At 41.6% G+C, this 18,557-nt stretch overlaps 1 protein-coding gene across 8 annotated transcripts in view; it reads right to left on the bottom strand.

Moving 5' to 3' along the window:
• Positions 1-18,557, bottom strand: part of kirrel3b (kirre like nephrin family adhesion molecule 3b) — a 164,076-nt gene that overhangs the window by 41,883 nt on the left and 103,636 nt on the right. For all 8 annotated transcript variants that reach the window (XM_035155568.2, XM_047339718.1, XM_035155564.2 and 5 more), the window contains exons 4-5: positions 7,201-7,358; positions 995-1,145 (exon numbers count right to left, since the gene is read on the bottom strand). In XM_035155568.2, coding sequence (XP_035011459.1) covers positions 995-1,145; positions 7,201-7,358 — 309 coding nt within the window. The remainder of the gene's footprint in view (positions 1-994; positions 1,146-7,200; positions 7,359-18,557) is intronic.

Genomic DNA, 18,557 nt, shown 5'->3' on the forward strand with positions numbered 1-18,557 from the left:
AATGCTAATTAGAAATGGGCTGCACTCATTTTTCCGGGTTCATTCAGAAGAAAAGGGTGACGATATGATGGCGAGCATTTATCAGAGACACATCATTATACATGGTGACACATCAGTTAACACGTGGGCAACGTTCCCTCTCTGACTGCGTGACAAAAAAAAAAAAAGAACGAGGACAAACTGCAAGGGTTGCAGACACTAACAACTGTTAATCAGTTTTACTCCCGCGCCTGAGTTGGCCTGTTCGTGCCGTGCCCGCTCTTGCCATGCTCGCCTCTTGTGGTGTACATAATGAAAAGAATGGGGCCGTCAGTCATAATGGCTCTCTAAATAGCATTTTCTGCTTTATTAGTCATACTTAATGGTGTTGAAGGGGCTGTGAGTGATGCAAAATCCCTTTGTTCAGAGCCCTTCCCTTATTGTGAATGCTTCTTGATCGAAAAAAGATTCCCTGACAATCGAGGCTGAATGTGTTTTACACGCTGGGCTTACTTTGTCTATATTAGAGGGGAATTGTGCATGCTCTCATCAAAAAGATTGATGGCACGAGCGGGGAAATAAAAGAGGTGGAGACAGTGTGCATAGTGCCACATCAGGCAGGTAGCTGGACCAAAAAGAAGACGGTCCCATTCATTCTAGATGGACATCTCTGATATTTCATTATAAAGAACAAAAAAAGTGACGCATCACCAATCCATCCACCCACCTACATGGTATGAAAGTAGAATGGAAACCAATTTTAAATATCCATCAGAGCCTAAAATGAATCCTATGTTTAGAGTGTTTGTCATCCATGCCTGTCTGACAGTTTCACGCCTCTATGTTTGAAACACAACACATTTTTTAGAAAGAAATGCATGTCATACAGAGACAAACACACACACACACACACAAACACACACAATCATTAACAAAGGAACTTAAAAAAAAAAATTTGCAAGAGAGAGAGACACTGAAAACCATGAAGAAAGAGAGAAAGAAGTGGTTTGCTTACGCTGGATGTCAATTGTGACGCTGGTCTCCTTGCCATTGGGAACTGCCTTGTTGGAGGCCTTACAGACGATGTGCTGGCCTGTCTCGATGTTGGAGGCTGAAAGGTAGAGCGTGCTCACAGTGCTTTCTCTCCTACCATCCCGCAGCAAGCTCTGCAAAGAGTGAAGAAGGACTGAGTGAAGTTCAAAGTAGCAGTGGAGGCAGTTGTGTAAATAATTCAAGTAAGGTTGGCTGGAACCATGGAATCATTTCCATTATCAATAAACGGATTTTCTACATTGTGTCTTCAACAGCTTAAATTTGAAGTAGGTATTCTGAACAAAAGAGGTGGAAGAAACAGTTCACAAGATTAGCTTTGATGGAGAAGGTGTAAAACTGGAAAAACAGCAAAACTGGGAAAAAAGAGCAACAAATTCATGAATACACACATTTTGTCCAAAGGGATCCAGAGGCAAACCCTCAGAGCAGCCCAACCTGATTGCAATGCCGATTGATGTGAAAAAATAAAGAAAAAGGAGAAATATATATATTTTTTAGCCTCTTTTGTGTGTCTGGAGAGCTGCGCTCCAGTGCATGGCTTGTCATACTCTACAAAGGAAATCAATCTTCTTTTCAGCGCTCATCCTCTGAGCCCTACATTGTGGAAGCCATCTGGAATCGGTTGGTAGCGCTCAGTAGCTCTCGCTCTCTCCCGAGCGCTCAGGGGAGGGCTCTGGGAGTCTATGTTAACCAGTGCGGGACAGAACAAAGTCACTGACTAGAACAAATTGCGTGGGCAACGGGGCACAGTGTGGTCAACCACAAAGTCAAGATGCATTTCCCTGCCATCTCTTAAAGGGAGGCCCATTATTGCTCTGTGTCTTCTGAAGAAAAGAAGAACCAGTTATAGTCAAGGACATCAAACATCCTCCTAACATACAAACACAATGGTGGCCATAGGGAGCTCACTGTGGAGTTGGTTTACTGCACTGCCACCTGTAGATTAGCCTCACAGATGTATGGGTTGCTTCAAGGACATTTCCTTTTCTTCGATTTTTATCGCACAAAAAAACCCGTCATGTTCAATCTCAAGGTCTATATACAACGTTTTGGTCTCCAAGCCAATTCATCTCTGAATGTAGTGTTCTTAACTTATGTATACTAGGTTTTCATTTTAATCAAAAGCACTTGAGAGGCTTTTAAGGTAAGTTAGGTGTCAGGACTGAAAGCGCGTGTTCTCTCAAAGTTCAGGAATGCTACATATTTCAACCAGTCTCAAATGCTACCCATTAATCACCAGCAAGCTGCTCGTTCCCATTGTGTCAAACAGTGGCAATTATCTCCTCATTTCTCTGCTCTAATGCAAGGGTTTCTATTAAATAAAACTATAATCTATGTATGTGCCTTTCCTTTTTGCTTAAGCATATATGCACATTCTGAAAAATACAATTACCGTTTCATTAGTGAGAATTTTGCAGTAAAAAGAAATTACAGATGGAGTCCATTTGTAAGTGAGGAGCCTTGTGATGAAATTCATAGCTGTGCGTGAGCCACTTCTAAAGCAGAACGCATTAGCTGTCAGGCACAGGATATGTCAATGTAATATCCTTTCTGACACCGTCAGGATTGTTTCCCTCGTCGCTCTGGACCTGTCTGAAGTCATTAATCTTAGAAAAGGGGGTTAGCTGGCTGCTGCATTGAATTGAACACCATGCCACATTACAAACTGATAAATTTTCATATCACTGCCTGGAGGCCATGCGAAGAATACTTTTAACCATACTGGGAGAGGAATGACAAAAGTAACAAGATTGAGATGGAAAGGCTCGGTTCTTTTCATGTATATTTAAAGATGCATTACATGATTTCTGACTTCTGGAGGGTAAAAGTAACACAGCAAAGCGGCACTCCTCATCTTACTAATCTGATTAATGTGTCAGCAAATATTAGCAGACGCTGTCGGCTCCCTTTTTTTGCAAACTGATGTACCAAACTATAATTTTTGTTGTTAAAAAAACTGTTATCAGTGGTAGAAGCGGTACCCCATGTAGTCAATGTTGCTCTGATTTGGAGATAGATTGTTTTCTTCCTCGCCGCCACAACTGCCAAGAAAACCCTTAACGTAAGACGTGGCTGACCTCGGGAGAAGACCGACCGGTGGCTTAAAAAATCTCTTACGAAACCGGATTTACTTCTAATTAAAAAAGCCAGCAGAACAAAACAGATTATCTACTAAATAAAACTTGATGTGCTGCTAGCCAAGCTAATGCAGTGTTAGTCCTAAACCAGCACCGTGTTCACTTGGAATTTCAGCTGCAATGTTTTTCTGATGTCAATTTATTAAAATGCAAGACGGATATTGCTTTTTAGACATTGCCTTATTTTCATATTAATCATGAATTCCAGTTGGTGTCGATTTTTACCACACTAGGGATGTTACAGTTCAGAGTAACAGTGCTGCGTTTTTCACCGTGTGAGAGTGAAAGATTATTTTGCCATAAAAGTGAGTGACTCACTAGTTCAGACAGTGAGGTTGGAAAGGTTCATAAGCTGTGACGCTAATAATCATTAGCAAGTCAGTGTCGAAAACGTTCAGCTGCAGCTTATGATTTTTAGCCGTTTCTGAGTGTCACTGTCTCTGGTTAAAATGTCAAACGTTGTCGACGGTTCGTTATATCAGCTCTCAATAATTAAACCTGGTTGATGTCGGTTTGTGTGCTTACGCTGCGCAGCGCCGTCAGTGCTTTTCAAAGATAGTTTACAGGATAATCAATTCTCAGAGTTAAAATCGGTTAAAATCTGGTTTATATAATTTCAGTAAATTACACTCATGACCTTAAGTGTTTGGATCAAGATGCTCATAAAGAATAAGGTGTGTAAAAGTCTAAATTACGTGTACCGCTGTGCTATTTCAATGTGTCAGATACAGAATGTTTAATCAAATATTAAAGTCGGACTCAGTATCAAAAGATAACCAATAACAAATCACTCAGATTGGGATCAGAACACTTTCTGACATCCCCTATGAATATTTTGCAGGGTGTTGACAGGTCTTAAGCGTTTGAGACAAAGCTTATTTCTATATATTTATGGATGCTATTGTAGGTTTGTCTCTTTATTTTAGCTCCGTGTACAATCATATTTACCTTCTGTTCTCTAATTTGGTCAATACTCGAATATATGAGAGGCACTGAGACCCCCAAGTCATGTACAATGGTAGGACATTTTGTATCAACCTGAGATCGGCCAGCATGTCCCTGTTGGCTGTCCCCAGGTCAAGGCTGGCTACTCAAGGGGACCGGGCTTTCTCTGTCAGGGCCCCGAGGCTCTGGAACTCCCTGCCTGATGAGGTTAGGCTCGCCAACTCATTACAGTTCTTTAAATCACTGCTCAAAACGTATTTCTACAGGAAAGCATTTCTAACATGCAACTTGTAATTATTTTCATTACAACAATCAGTCTTACAGAGTTCAAGTGTGATGTTCCTGATCTCTCTCTCCCACCCCCCCACCCCCATTTCTCCCTCTATGCCACCCACCTCCTCTCTTCCCCATTTTCTCTGCTCACCCCAACCGGTCGAGGCAGACGGTCGCCCACACTGAGTCTGGTTCTGCCAGAGGTTTCTCCCAGTTAATGAGGGAGTTTTTTCTCTCCACAGTACTTGCTCATTGTGGGAACTGTTGGGTTTTCTCTATAAACTTAAGGACCCGACCTTATTATGTTATGATTTGGTTCCTGAGTTGGACTGAACAGAATATCTTTTATTACAATCGATCCCTCATTTTGCCATGGACTTTTGTTTGAAGCACTTTGTAACCTTGTTTAGATAAGTGCTATACAAATTAATTTATCATCATTATTATTATACAGTATATTTATGAATAGGTTAAAAATATAATTTTTTCCATAGTCACTGTGGTTAAATATAGTTAGCTTAACACATGTAAGTAAATTAACATGCAAAAATCTTTTGAGATCCTTAAAAAGTGGATTAATTAACTAATTGGTGTATTTATTTTTCACCGAATACATATAAAGATTATATTAATATAATGGGAACTTCAGCAATTTCCCCTTGTGTTAAACATCTACATGAATGTACTGCAAAGTAAAGAGTATAAAGTATACTATTTTATATTTAGAGATATTGTTTAGTCTGAAACCTCCTAACACTAAAAATAAATCCCTGGTCTCCAGTTCACCTCTGCCTCCCACTGGAGCTTTTTGAAAAAAGCATGCTGCACACTGGGGAGAATGACTTTCTAGTATGCATCATCCTTCTTTACAAATGCTTTGTTGTACCATTCCGGTGCAAACATATCATATAGCAAGTGAGCACCCCCCCACACCACAGCTCAGACCTGGAGGCTGCGTGTTACAAACTGAGCTTTGCTGATTGCCACTGAGAAACTCCACTGGTGGCAGATGGGATTTGAGTATTTGGGGGAGAGAGAGGACATTATTCAGATAGTGTCCTGTGCCTTCACTGCTATAATCTTTTTTTTTAACCATTCACCTTAATGGGACAACCTTCTGCCTTTTGATTATTTGGGGTGCCAGCTCCTTGCTATACTCAGAGTTCTGTTTTAGTTTTTTCAAGCTGCCCTCACTAATGATCAGCAATGCATCAACTCAGTGACTCGCTGATATAGTCAACCTAACACACATTATTACTAAGTGATAGCTTTAATCATCCTCTTTCTCTTTAACCACTGGTCCAGTAAATAGTTTTCTAAGAGGTCAGGAAGATGAGGTTTTTGGAGGCCTTGGTGGGAAATTATCTTTGGGTCAGTGATATCATTAGATACAACACCATCAGGAGAGCCATTCCTGCGAATCCCCCACCACAGCTGTTCACATTAGTCCTCTTCATGTGCGGGCTATAAGAAGACCGTCAGAGCAGATGATTATGCTAACAAAATGTCCCCTTCCCGCCTGCTCTGCGGACCCCAAAAAAAGAGTCATCTTCTTTTAATCGAACCCATTGCTTTTTAATGGTCGGCGATAGAGGGAAGAGGGAAGAGGGACATACTTGTGCTCAGCGCGGGCATGTGAGCATCCATCATCGGTACCAGCACAGAATGTCCTCACATCTGCCGCCGCTATGAGAGGAAGTGAAGGCAGGAAGCGCGCGCTCTCCGCCCACCATTAGTTAGCGGCACCTCAAGCAATCATTTTATTCAAATCGGCCTGGTGCTGTACCCCAGTCCAATCAATGGCATTTATCTACTCTTTGAAAAAAAGCCGATAATGGGATGAGGCAGCACAGGGAGCGAGGCAAAGCGGGGGAGGTGTTAGTGCTCTAAAGTGCCTCGTCTATTTATGTCCTTTGTTTAAATGGAAATAGAACATGACAGTGTTGATTGCATGATTAGCCTTGAGGGCTAACGTCAATCAAGAGTCTGTGGTGTGTATGGTGATCTTGACACAGACATGTTGTAAACTGTGGCTATTGCGTAATTTGGCATAAAAAGTAGGAACATGATCTGGAATTGAGAATCATCCACCCTGTTTAGACCCGGCATTACCACACGTTTCGGGCGATCGCCTCTCAAGTGGACACCTCTCGGTACAGGTGTGAATGGTACCCAAGTTTCATGTCTGTGGAGATTGTCAGTCGTCCAGGTCATGGCATATTCAAGTGCTAAAAACAGGTCAACTGGACTTGGTTGAGTTTCTTGAAGACGTTTCAGCTCTCATCCAAGAGATGTGGAACACATTGACTTGCATCCACGCTCCTCCGTGCTCTCACCATGCATTAGGTCATTGCAAACTGCACTGATGTACCCAATTGTTTGCATGTGCAGCAAGGAAGGGACATTCAAAGGGAAGATTCAGCGAGAGACAGATGACACTTAAGGAGGAGATCAAAAACACCAGAGAGAAATGCAAAGTCACTGATAGTTAGTTCCGTGATCTTACCATCTGCTTGAGCTCATTTGTTTACAAGGAAGAAAAAGCATCCTTTGCAATGAGAACACAACCTGGATTTTCAAGGGATTTCATTTCAAAAAGCAGTCTGGATGCTTGAGCAAAACGCCCACCAATGACACAGTGCTGCTCACTCCGAAACATCTCATGGCTGTTTAACACTTTTGCTATTGTTATTTACAGCAAAGCATGACTTGCAAAGATGTAAAGTAGCTGTTTTCCTTCTCCCTCTCGGTTTCCCCCATCCTGTCCCCAGCTCATCTACAAACCTGATATGACACACACCTCTAAGCTTACCTTGGAGTACATGGCCCCATTGAGGACCTCCCCATTGCGGATCCAAATGATTGAGGCTGCTGGCTTGGCGTTGTCAGCGTGGCACGTCAGATTGAGCGGGTCGCCAGCCCTTAGACTCACCACTGGCCCTCCGCTGATGACTGGGTCCTCTGGGGGAACTATTGATACAGACACACAGAGAGGGAGGCGTTAGGGATATGATAAACATCTGATAATGAATGGAAGATTTGTATCAGCAAATCAATACGGACTGAGTAATTCTGTTAATATGGACCATTAGTAAAGTATGCGTGCAATTGAGTTTTTAATCGATATATAACATGTTTTGTTGTTGAGGGCGCTCTGGCAAGTAAAAGAGAAAAAAAAAAACACTTAACATGCATCAGCTTTGTTTATCTGATGTGTTGCACTTCCACAACACTGTGATGCAGAAAATATATACTGAACCACTTGAGACAAAACTAGCTCATATATGATACCCGCAAGGATTTGAATGAGTGACGCGGAATCTCATCACACAGTTAATTTCCATATAATTAGTGAATTTATAACACCAGAAAGAGCTGTGAGAACCTGAGTTTATTGTATGCAAATGAAGTTTCTATGAGAATGAAAGCCATGTTTATGGTTACTTGTTCAGGGGAGCTAATAATTTCACAGTGAGACATAGATTTAATTGTTTTTTCCTGTTCTTTATGGAAAACTAGCAGTAACTGCATGAACATTAAAATAACCATCCATCCAACCATCCACATTCATACAGCGCACACAGAAATATATAAACCCCTCCAAAATAAACATCACAACAATGCTATGCATGCCTCCAAATGGCACTGATCAAAGTCCTATTCCTGTTACGCCCATGAGACGATCTGTTTTTTTTGTTTCTTATAACTGAAACTGCAGTGAATTATTGATTGACCGGAGTGCTCATTACAATGCAGATCTGGGGCAAGATGAAATCAAAGGCTGCAGGCAGCTGCCATATTCCCCCTGCAAAAGCATCATAATTGGAAGGAAGGTTGTTATGGGTGAGATTTATGCCGTCAGACAGCAGCGAGATGAGTGGAAAGAAAGAACAATTTCATTTGAGACACTGGTTTGTATGTTTAATGACAATAAATATGAAAGGGCTGTTTCATGGCAGACGTAAATGAGGATGTGATTTCAGAGTCAGTTGTGTCTATACAATAATGCTGCTCTACAGAAAAGGTTATCCATTTATCTAGCTCAGTTTTAGTTGCCATTCATTTATTTTTAACATCATCAAACAAAAGCATTTTGTAATTATCACTTATTATAATATTCTTTATTGTAAGTGGCAGTGCCCATGATATCCAGGCTGTATGGGAATTACAAGTCTGATGAATGTGAATCAAAGGATTCACATGAAATTAAACGCATCATAGAGTGTTACTGTTATTTCAGACTTGCTGTTTACTGTCCTCTCCCCAATGGTAACATCGTGCTCTGAGTGCTAATGCAAACCAAGGATTTCACACTGATAAAGCTGCAAATTAAAACTGGGCCATTTTTTCTAGTTAAGCAGTCACAACAAATGCAATGTGTTTGTTATTGTGGTTTACGCGAACTATGATTAATTGCTAAAATGTGTCATAAAAAACAAAACATTATCATTATGGTTTTTTTGTTCAGCATATCTGTTTGCACATTCAAATTGCACATTGTAATGAAATTAGGAGCAAATTCCAATGAGTTGAATGAGTTGAGTTTCTAAGGGCGTTTTCACACCTGACCATGGGCTGAACTAATGGTCATGTCTTTGTTAAACAGTTTACACTTGATCTGGTTAGTTTTCATTTTTAATTTCACAATCAAATTTTGGGGGCGGACAAAAGACTTTTGTATAACATACATACTACCTATCGTCCTTTTGTGGGGGCTGCATTTATCTATTCTTGACATTGATTGGTTTGTGGAGAGGCCAGTTTAATTCGTTCAATTGGTTGCCACTGTTATATCTTTATAACTACCAGCAAAATGAACATCCTCGTTGTTCAAACACTGTATCGTCTGAAGCGAGGACTACGAGCAAACCTCTGTATCTCTGTAAGTAAGTAGTTGCTCAATTGTCCATTATTCAAAGGGCCATGTGGTATTTTTGGCACGGCACAGAGCAAGTGGAGCAGCACTTAAAATTGGTCATCCAAAGAAACGTCGTACTCCGGTTCTTTGTCACACACAAGCTGGTCTTAGTCGTGCTGCGGTTAATCGGTGCACAGGGTTGGCGTTTTTGGTCTTGTGGTTGTGACTCATGCCTTTTATAACATAAAACATGGAAAAATGTTTGTTTGTGCAAATTGTCAGACAATATAAGCATCACTGCTACACATTTAGCAATGAGTAAGAACTTAATCAGACCAGTGTGGGAACAGTCTAGTCCGGACTCTGACTAAACCGATGACCAACTTGACCCATAACCCTGTGATTCCGAAGGCAATTCCCACTCAATGGTTCCTGTTGTGTGTATAATTTGAAACATGGTGTTTTATTCTGGACGGCTCCCTTTCATCTGCTCTTCATTAATATGCGGACGGGTGGGAGAGGCGAGGGCTCTCAGGTCAGCACTTGCACATCAGACGACAATGTGTGCTTATCTTGGCAAGTGAGAAAGGATCTGTGTGAGAACATGGCCATCTCCTGTTCCTTCATCAGCAGCTAGAAACGAGGTGAAGGAGATGGCACGGGATTATTCTTGTGCTGGAGATACTTCATGGCATCTAAATGAGACGGGGAGCATGTGAAAGGCATCATGAGATGGGCTGTTCGAGAAAAGCCCTCCCTGTCATCATTACAGAAGATGAAAAAAAAATGATGCCCGGTGGTGGCACTGTGACAGTTGATTGCAAAGATCCAGTGTTATTGGCTCGCTGTCACTGCTCTCTTGCACACATGACTGAAACATTCATTAAATATAGGCATCCATAAAAAGGCTTTTTTAGCAGAGAGGGGGGGATTAGAAAGGTGTTGGACAGCATGGGAATGATAGGTCTCCTTCACCCAAGTCAGGCGATTTCATATTATTGCTTAAAAGTGCTCAAACATCTGGAGAGAAAGGGAGATCACGGTCCTTTTGCGCTGTTGAAGGAAATACTCCTTTACACCTTTCTACACACGGCAATGTAAACACATGCTGCAGGGTCAGAAGAAAACACGGCTATATGTGATTATAACCTAGCAGGCTGTTTCAGTAAGTTACAGTTTGACCTTTAATTGTCTCAGTTGTCTGCTGTTATTCAGCCTCATGTTTTCCACTGAGGGATGCCAGAGCATACGGTGCAAGAGGAGGTTATGATTTCCAGCATAGTGGGGCTGCATAGGAGATAGGAGGTCACAGGCAGACCAAATAGTGCACTGCTACACTTTCAGGTCATGTTCCCCTGGAGGGCTGCCTGCCAGCAGAACACTGTGGGTGAATGGTGAACAGACAAGGGGAAGGAGGACATGCCTGGCTGCCTCCATCCTGCCTCCCACAAGTCTGTGTCTGTCTGTCCTTCATTGTGTTTGAGGTCTTACTGTGTGCAGAAGTTGCCAGTGTGGAGACAGTTTGTAAAAGTGTGGACTGAATCTGTTGTCTCTCAAGTTACAGCACTGTTTCCGTGGCATGTTTTTAGGGATTGCCACAGCTAAAAGATGGACTAGATTATGAGGAGGACAACTGTTGGTAGGTCAAGTTTTAGAGTTTGTAGAGTTTGCAGATAACCTTGCTATTCTCCTCTGGGGAAAGGTTTGCCAAACAGACATACTTGAACTTTGATGCCTCCAAACCCCAGGTGATGTCCATGGATGCCACTACTCGCCATGAATGTTGACATCCAGCTATAATGATGACATTTCCTATTTCGGAAGTCTTGTCAGCAGGGACAAGGCAGCAACAAAGGACACTAGAATGAAGGCTTGTTGTGCTTTTGCCGGACTCTAGCCAGTCTGGAATTCAGAACAACAGTCCAAGGAAACTGCAATGTAAATGTAAAGAGCAATGTAAAACCAATGCTGTTGTGTGGCTCAGAATGCTGGGGAGTGACAACATGTGACATGAACAAGATTGATGCCTTCACACAAATCTGCTGCATCTTCTAGCCCGAGATAATCTCAAAGAAACAACTTGACTTGTGCGACAGTATTTATTGCTGCTGAATTTGATTGCTAGGTAATTGTTAATGTCACACAAAATTGTCTCATGTTTTTAAAATGAATTTTTCATAACTGAACTGAATGAAGTAAAGCTATGGAGTCTCAACGCCCTTTAAATTGGTCCTCTGAATGGCCAAGGATCAAATCCCAGAGGTTACACTAAGATAGACTCTATGAGGGGAAAAGGAAGCAAGGTCATCCCAAAATAACACAGTTAAAGGAGATGACCTAACAAGGGGCAAGGCAGAGCATGTGGCACAAGACGATTCTGTACAAGATCGCTGAAGCCTTATCTCCCACCAGGGACACAGAGGATTAAATTAGTTAAGCAAGCACCACCAAAAGCTCATAGGATAAAAACATAAATGAATACAAATGATGAGCAAAAATTAATTTCAATAGATATGTAGTTCTCTCTCTTCATCTGGGATCTTCCACGGATCCTGTCTTATGACTGCCAGGTCTGACAGTTATGCAGAGGCCAAGCCTTGAACTTGAATCAGCCATCATCATTACTGGGCTGTTTGCTAACTCGGCAGTCCCTAATGGTTCTAAATTAGCTCTTTACGGCAGCCATTCGATGGACTTGGCATAAGTAGTGTGGTCAGTGGTACAGATTGATCGCTCCTCTTTAATTACAGGGCTGACTCACTGCACACCCTGCTCCACTCACTACATTTTTTTTTCTTCTTGGGGATAATAATGTAATCCCTTTCAACACTTTGCACAAATTTGCATTCTCACGTGCATGCATATACATACACTGTTGGCATGCATACGCACAGACACTGACATTCGGACGTATTTCAGTGATTACAGGTTTTGTGTAAATCAAGGTTAACTGACTGCAGGTCAGTCACAAAAGAGTTTGTGTTTTTAATATATGTCTGTATTAATCAAAGCCGTATGGCATTGGGTGTCACCTGATAATGTAAAGTAGACAGTTAATTACTTTCATTATTAAAAAGGGTTCCTTTGAGTTAGTTTCACCCATGGTTTTGTTACAGCAGCAGTTTTTACATGGGTTATAAGGCGATGAGGTTAGCTCAGGGTGAAGGTTCGAGGTCTATCATCTCACCCAGTCTGATATAAGATTTGGGATTAAATTATGTACTGTATGTCTTCAGATCTATCTGACTTATCTGACCATTAAGCTCCATCTTGGAGACCGAAATCAACCAGAAAAAAAAGTCACTGATGTCAGATAGCCTGGACTTCAATGAGATCATTTACTTTTACTGGATAATCAAAGATATCCATAAATGAGACCAAGGCATATTGATGTGTAATTAACTCAACAGTGCAAGGCAGTAAGCCTGTCACCCTTAAGAGGGTCCTGAATAAACCCAGAGGGTCATAAAGCTGCCTTTTGCCTTACATATTAATTCTACAAACACAGCACATAAAATGTCCCTAAATACATAAAAACTTGAATTTATAGTAGGCGAGAAGCAGATGATGACATTTGGTGGAAATGGCTGAGAAGTACTCTTCAGTCTGGTAACAACTGGTGTCGCCAACGGTGTGCCTGCTGGGTTGTTTGGGTCGAACCAATATTTGGGGGACCCTCTCCAAAGCATCAAATTAAAACCTTGCGAGCACCCCAGCATTCCAGGAGCACGAGCAAGGGAGAAAAAGCAATTTGGAGGCAAATGAATGAGAGAGGGCTCCTCACTAGGATGCTGGAGGGGTAAGGCTAGCAATGTGTATCTGCTGTAGTGCTGTGCTTCAGCGGACGTGTCCTGAACAACAATGAGCTCCCTGACTTGCCTGTCTATTTCAGAGGAATACTCGCACGGGCCGCCTGTCACCCCACTGCGACAGCTTGCAGAGTTTGTGATAGATCGATCAAGAAAAAAAAAAGAATTCTTAACCAAAAGGAGAGAAATACCCAGCACAGGTTAATACAGGAGACATGCGTGGCTCACTGGCCCAAATCACTGGTCCTTTTCAAGTGCTGTCATTGTACACCTGTTTGAAATCCAGAAGATCTTCAGCCAATGCGTGTGCACATGCACACACATGACAAGGGAAAGTGAATGAGTGAAATGATTGAATGAGGATGAAAGAGAGACTAACACACAGAATAATTTGACTCTTAAACAGAATAGGAGTCTGCAATCACAAATAGCATGACAGCCTGTGCAAAATGAAAAAAAAAACAAAAGCTGCAGATGATTGATTTGCAGGAAAGTGTGCTTTGCCACATGGTAAAGAATAAACTGAGAGTGTAGATGGGGCTCTGAAGAAAAATGGAGATATGGAAATTTAATTGAATCGGGGACAAACAAGAGAAGACTCAAAGGCCGTACAGTAAGGAAACAGTAATCTTTGGCCTTGTTGGTGTCACGATCGACCAAATGAACTGTGCAAAATAAAATGGAGGGAAGGAGGGATGAAGATGAGATGAGGAGTAGGGGGATGCCAGAGCTGTCAGAGATGTGCTGTGACTGCTCCGTCACAGCGCAGCCATGTGCAGCCCGAAAAGCTGCTCGCCACAGATTGGGAGGGTGCTGACATTGCTGCTCGCCGCCCAGCCGAGTTGTGCTATGTATCTACAGTATGTGTGTACGTGTTTGTGAGGACGGGATGCGAGAAATGTGAAACTCAGGATCATAACGGGATCCCCGGTTGAAGATAAAAACGGTTATTTCACGGATTTGCCAATTATTAGCCCTTTTAGAGACTAAACAAGAGGTTATTCTTGCCAATAAATCAAAGATCAAAAGTTGCCCCTTCATCGCTCACCCCAAGTTGCATCTGTCGTACTGTTAGCACAGATTTGCACTAAAAACTAACAAAACACCTGGCCTTACCGGAGTCAGTATGCCACCCAGCTCTTAGTCCAGCCAATGGTTATCTCTCACCCTGATTGCAATGCCCTTCTGGCGAGCTTCCCTTCTGTGAGACCCGAAACGATGATCCAGAATCCACCAGAGGCCACCAGAATCAATTCAACTAGCAAAAGCAACTTCTGGGACTGAGTCCTCTTGGTCGCAGCGTTCCTCCAAGGACCTGGCATTGCCATTCCAGCAGACAAGGCAATCGCCGTACAGGCTGTTCTTGTCTGTGGTCATTGGTGTATAAAGTTGCTATGCAGTTCTTCAAGAACCTCCTAAAGACCAATCTCTTTAGAGAGCGCCTCCTCTCCTCACTCCTCTCACAGCTTGCACGCCTAACTCGCACTTATTATTCCCTTTCAATGCACTTTACCTGATCTCCTAATTTGTCTTGTTGAATACATTTAGCACTTAGCACTTACTTCGAGGTCTCCTACTCTGCTGGAGCTTACGTTTTGTTCCTCACTTGTGAGTAACTTTGGATAAAAGTGTCTGCCAGATGAGTAAATGCTAATGTTTTTCAATTTTTCTTCATGTCAATCATTCCCTTCTGATAGCAATTAGAGTCAGCTGAAGCAAACCTGTTTACTATGTAGCGTGAATTTAAATCAGCTCGGTACCTGTGCACAGTTGGTATTGTTGTACTGCGGAGCACAGATGTATTTGCATTATTTCTCTTCCTTCTGTCGAGATGCTGAGGGGGGAAAAAAACAACCTACATGCAGTCTGTCTGCCATAATCGCACACCTGCTCACAGTCCCTCTGATATCATAGTTGTAGTTATCACTCCGTCTCGTGTTTCAGACAAAATGGCAGAAAAGGCAGTGTAATATAAGCACTACAGTCGTATTTTTCTCTGAGAAGCAATGCCGTTTAGGACACCTTATCTCTCCCTGTGCTTCGACTTAGATGCATGGCTAGACTGAAATTAGCTTTTGTAAGAGACAAATTGGTTACGTCCACTGGAGGCCTTCTGAACTCGTTGCTGGAATATAGTGTGACATGTAGCTTTAATGGCCCAGAATCTGGCTCAACCCACTTATCAATCAATCAAATCAAATTTGATATGTATAGCCCATATTCACAAATCACAATTTGTCTCATAGGGCTTTAACAAGGTGTGACATCCTCTGCCCTTAACCCTCAACAGGAGTAAGGAAAAACTACAAAAAATAAGGGTATTTGCAGCATTGATTAGAATAAACACTTTGTAGCATAATGGAAGGTCAATGAATTGATGGATTATTGTCAGTAAGGGTCGAGTATCTGAGTAGAAATATTGTATATCAAGCAATCCTGTTGTAATCATAGTCCACCATCGGCTGCCACCTCGATCGTGGTCCACCACCACGTATGCACTCACAATTTCCACAGCGACACTCAGTAAGAAGGATATAGCTAATTTCTAGTATCTAAAATGATTGAAAAAGGTAAGCAAAAAATATGTGCATCTACACAGTACTCACACGCAAAAGGCTTACTGCTATGTCCTGTGATTAACAGCGAGGTAATAGAGCTAACACCACTCATTAAGTAGCGGACTAATTAAAGTTACCTCTATCTGTGCTGAGCTGTCACACAGCTCTACAGAAGCTTCTCTGAAACACTGCATGCCCCAGTAATCCCAGCTCAGGTGAACAGGCAAACAGAACGTACAGAAGCCATTGCTTTACTGAGATATTTTTTCCCCAAGAAGCAACAACAGCCAAACTGCATTCGTTGCTACATAGTCAGGACACTTGCAAACTATGTCTTTTATTACAGACCCATCATTAGTCAGCAGTTCCCACTCGCTGTGAACAGCATCACTGGTTAAATTAGCAGTGAAAGAGCTCACACGCTCTCAGCAGAGAGCAGAGTGAACGCCACGGATCGTGGTTTTGACAAAATACACATTCATGGACTGTGTGGAGCAGCTTCTGTCATGTTTTCAGAATGAAAACTTCTAATTCCTCAGGAGAGTCTTTCTTTTTTTTTTTACTCTGCCCTCAAAGTTCACTTCCATTACTAAAAGGATGGCAGCATGATCCTTGAAAAATAATGAATTCAGACTTATCCACAGAAATGGCTGATTCAGCGTTGGCAATTGGAAGCAACATTAACAAAAGATACCCTTGGGCTTTTGTGTACATGAATATTGTCGCTGAAGCACGAGTCCAAAACATTAACAATGCAGGAAAGGAAAACAACGAGCTTGCACACAACGATCCATCAAAAATGTTTGTTAGAGGACCAGCTCACACTCAATTTATGAACTGCCTGTCATTTTGTGGAGGGTTTCTGAAGTTTCCCCCCGCAACAACTGCATGTACAACTCATTACAACAATGGAGGGTACGAGGTATTGGTTAAAAAATAATGGGGTCAAATGTAAAACTAACAAAATGCTGTGCTGGAAAGCCTGTCATCCCCCAGGAGCAATGGTGTGTATAAAGGGGACAAACGAAAACAACTCCTCTTGGCCTCACACAGCACTTCACATGGCCGTGTGTTTTCAGCAAAGGGAAATATTTTCACCAGATGAAGAGTCAAGCTTTGTAACCTCTGGTTATTTGCTTTGAGTAAGATTAACCTCTGAAAGCATTTCCCAACTTCTGCCTGATCACAGTCCGTGTGTGTGTGTGACCCCTTGTGACCCGGTGCCAAGCAGAGCTTGAACATAAGAGAGAAAATTATGAAAACGTGTCAAAAAATGTATCTAAGACTAAGCCGTGCTAAAACACCCTCGCTTGCCCTTGAAGTAAAAAAAAAAACATGAGTAATGCGTATGCTTTGAGCCTTAAATTAAACTGAAGGTCAGTTTATGTGAGAAAACCTACATTTATTACACAGGGATAGCAACAATTCAGCTGGCTTTTTAAAAAAAAAATTTATGGAAATGTGTGCAAAAGTGATAAATCATATTGACCACTTTGTTATCTTTGGTGTTTATCTTTGCTAAATACCAGATAGGCCATTTTAAACTTCAATCAAGAGAGATTACATTGGCGCACAAAGTCTCTGTGTAATACTTTGCAAATTAATTGTGTATCCTTTCAACACAGTAAATTAAGAAAATGTAATCATCAAAGAAATCCATGCCTCTGCATTAACTAGAAATCAGTCAGTGACTTAAAGAGAAGAAAAAGATAAAGAAGAAGAGAGTGGAAGAAACCGCCAAGACTCACACTGAAGTGAGAGGAATGAGTCAATAAATGCAGCTAGATTTATCTCCACCATGGAGATTATGTTTTTGTCTGAGTTTTTTGTGAGCAGGATACTGCAAAAACTACTCTGGGGAGAGATGGGGAATGATTTCGGGAAGAAGCCATTTAATTTTGTCGCGGATAACATTGTGAGACAGTTTTTCAGCATTCTCATAATCTTTTAAGATAATAATTCATGGATCTTACTTACAGATCCAAATAAACAAGACCCCTTATATCAATACACACAGAACAACTTAGATTTTAAAAAAATATCTTTTTTTTTTCTATTTCTTTTTTTTTGGGGGGACCAAAGACCTTTATGAAAAAACGATGACCTCCATTCCCTTTGTTCTAGTGGTCCCAAACCTAAGGTAGAAAGATTAGAGCAAAGGTCTGGAGCAGTTCCAACTTGCTGCGAGGGATATAATTAGCCTCAGGGGTATTTTTTGGACCTAAAACCCTCCATTCTCTTCCTTCATGACTAATTCACAAGACCTTGATTCTCCTTTGGCATCTGAGGCTGAGCCTGCGAGCCATGTCAACGCTCGGATGGCTGAAGTTCACTGTCAGTTTTTGTTGTCAGAGCTTGTTGATGGAGGAATCTCACTATTGTTCCTAAATGTTGATGTGTGGCTATTGTTTTCCTCTTTTTAATTTCAGCACCTATGAACTTAATATTAAAATATATAAAACAATTTTAAAGGCATTCGCTTGGCTACTTTAATATGTTCTTGTAGTCAGGGTCAATGCTGCCGCATCGTTTAAGTCACGTGACCTGTTTGCCTTTCAAGGACAAACTCAGCAAGTCCTTAGAAGGAAAAGCAAAGAAAATGGAAAACATGCAGTTTTTATTCTTTAATAAAGGTTTTTTTTCTCTGTGTTAGAAAAAAACATTTGTGTTATGTTATTCCCGAGCCTATCTAAGTCAAGAGGAGAGTTATCCCTCTGATACGGCACATCGAGGAGTTGGGGCTGATATTGACTTATAAAAGATAGAGGATAGAGTTTTAGATTTATTCTGCTGTCAGCTTGGAGGAGCGAGGTGTATGTGTGAGTATGTGTGCACTGGTGGGCGTGGGCGTGCATGTAAGCTTATTGTGTATATGCCTATGTAATTGTGTGTGTGTGTGTGTGCGTGTGTGTGTGTGCACAGGTGTGTGGGGCCATAGCTGTTT

This window comes from Hippoglossus stenolepis, chromosome 4, assembly GCF_022539355.2.
Source record: "Hippoglossus stenolepis isolate QCI-W04-F060 chromosome 4, HSTE1.2, whole genome shotgun sequence".
Taxonomy (NCBI): Eukaryota; Metazoa; Chordata; class Actinopteri; order Pleuronectiformes; family Pleuronectidae; genus Hippoglossus; species Hippoglossus stenolepis.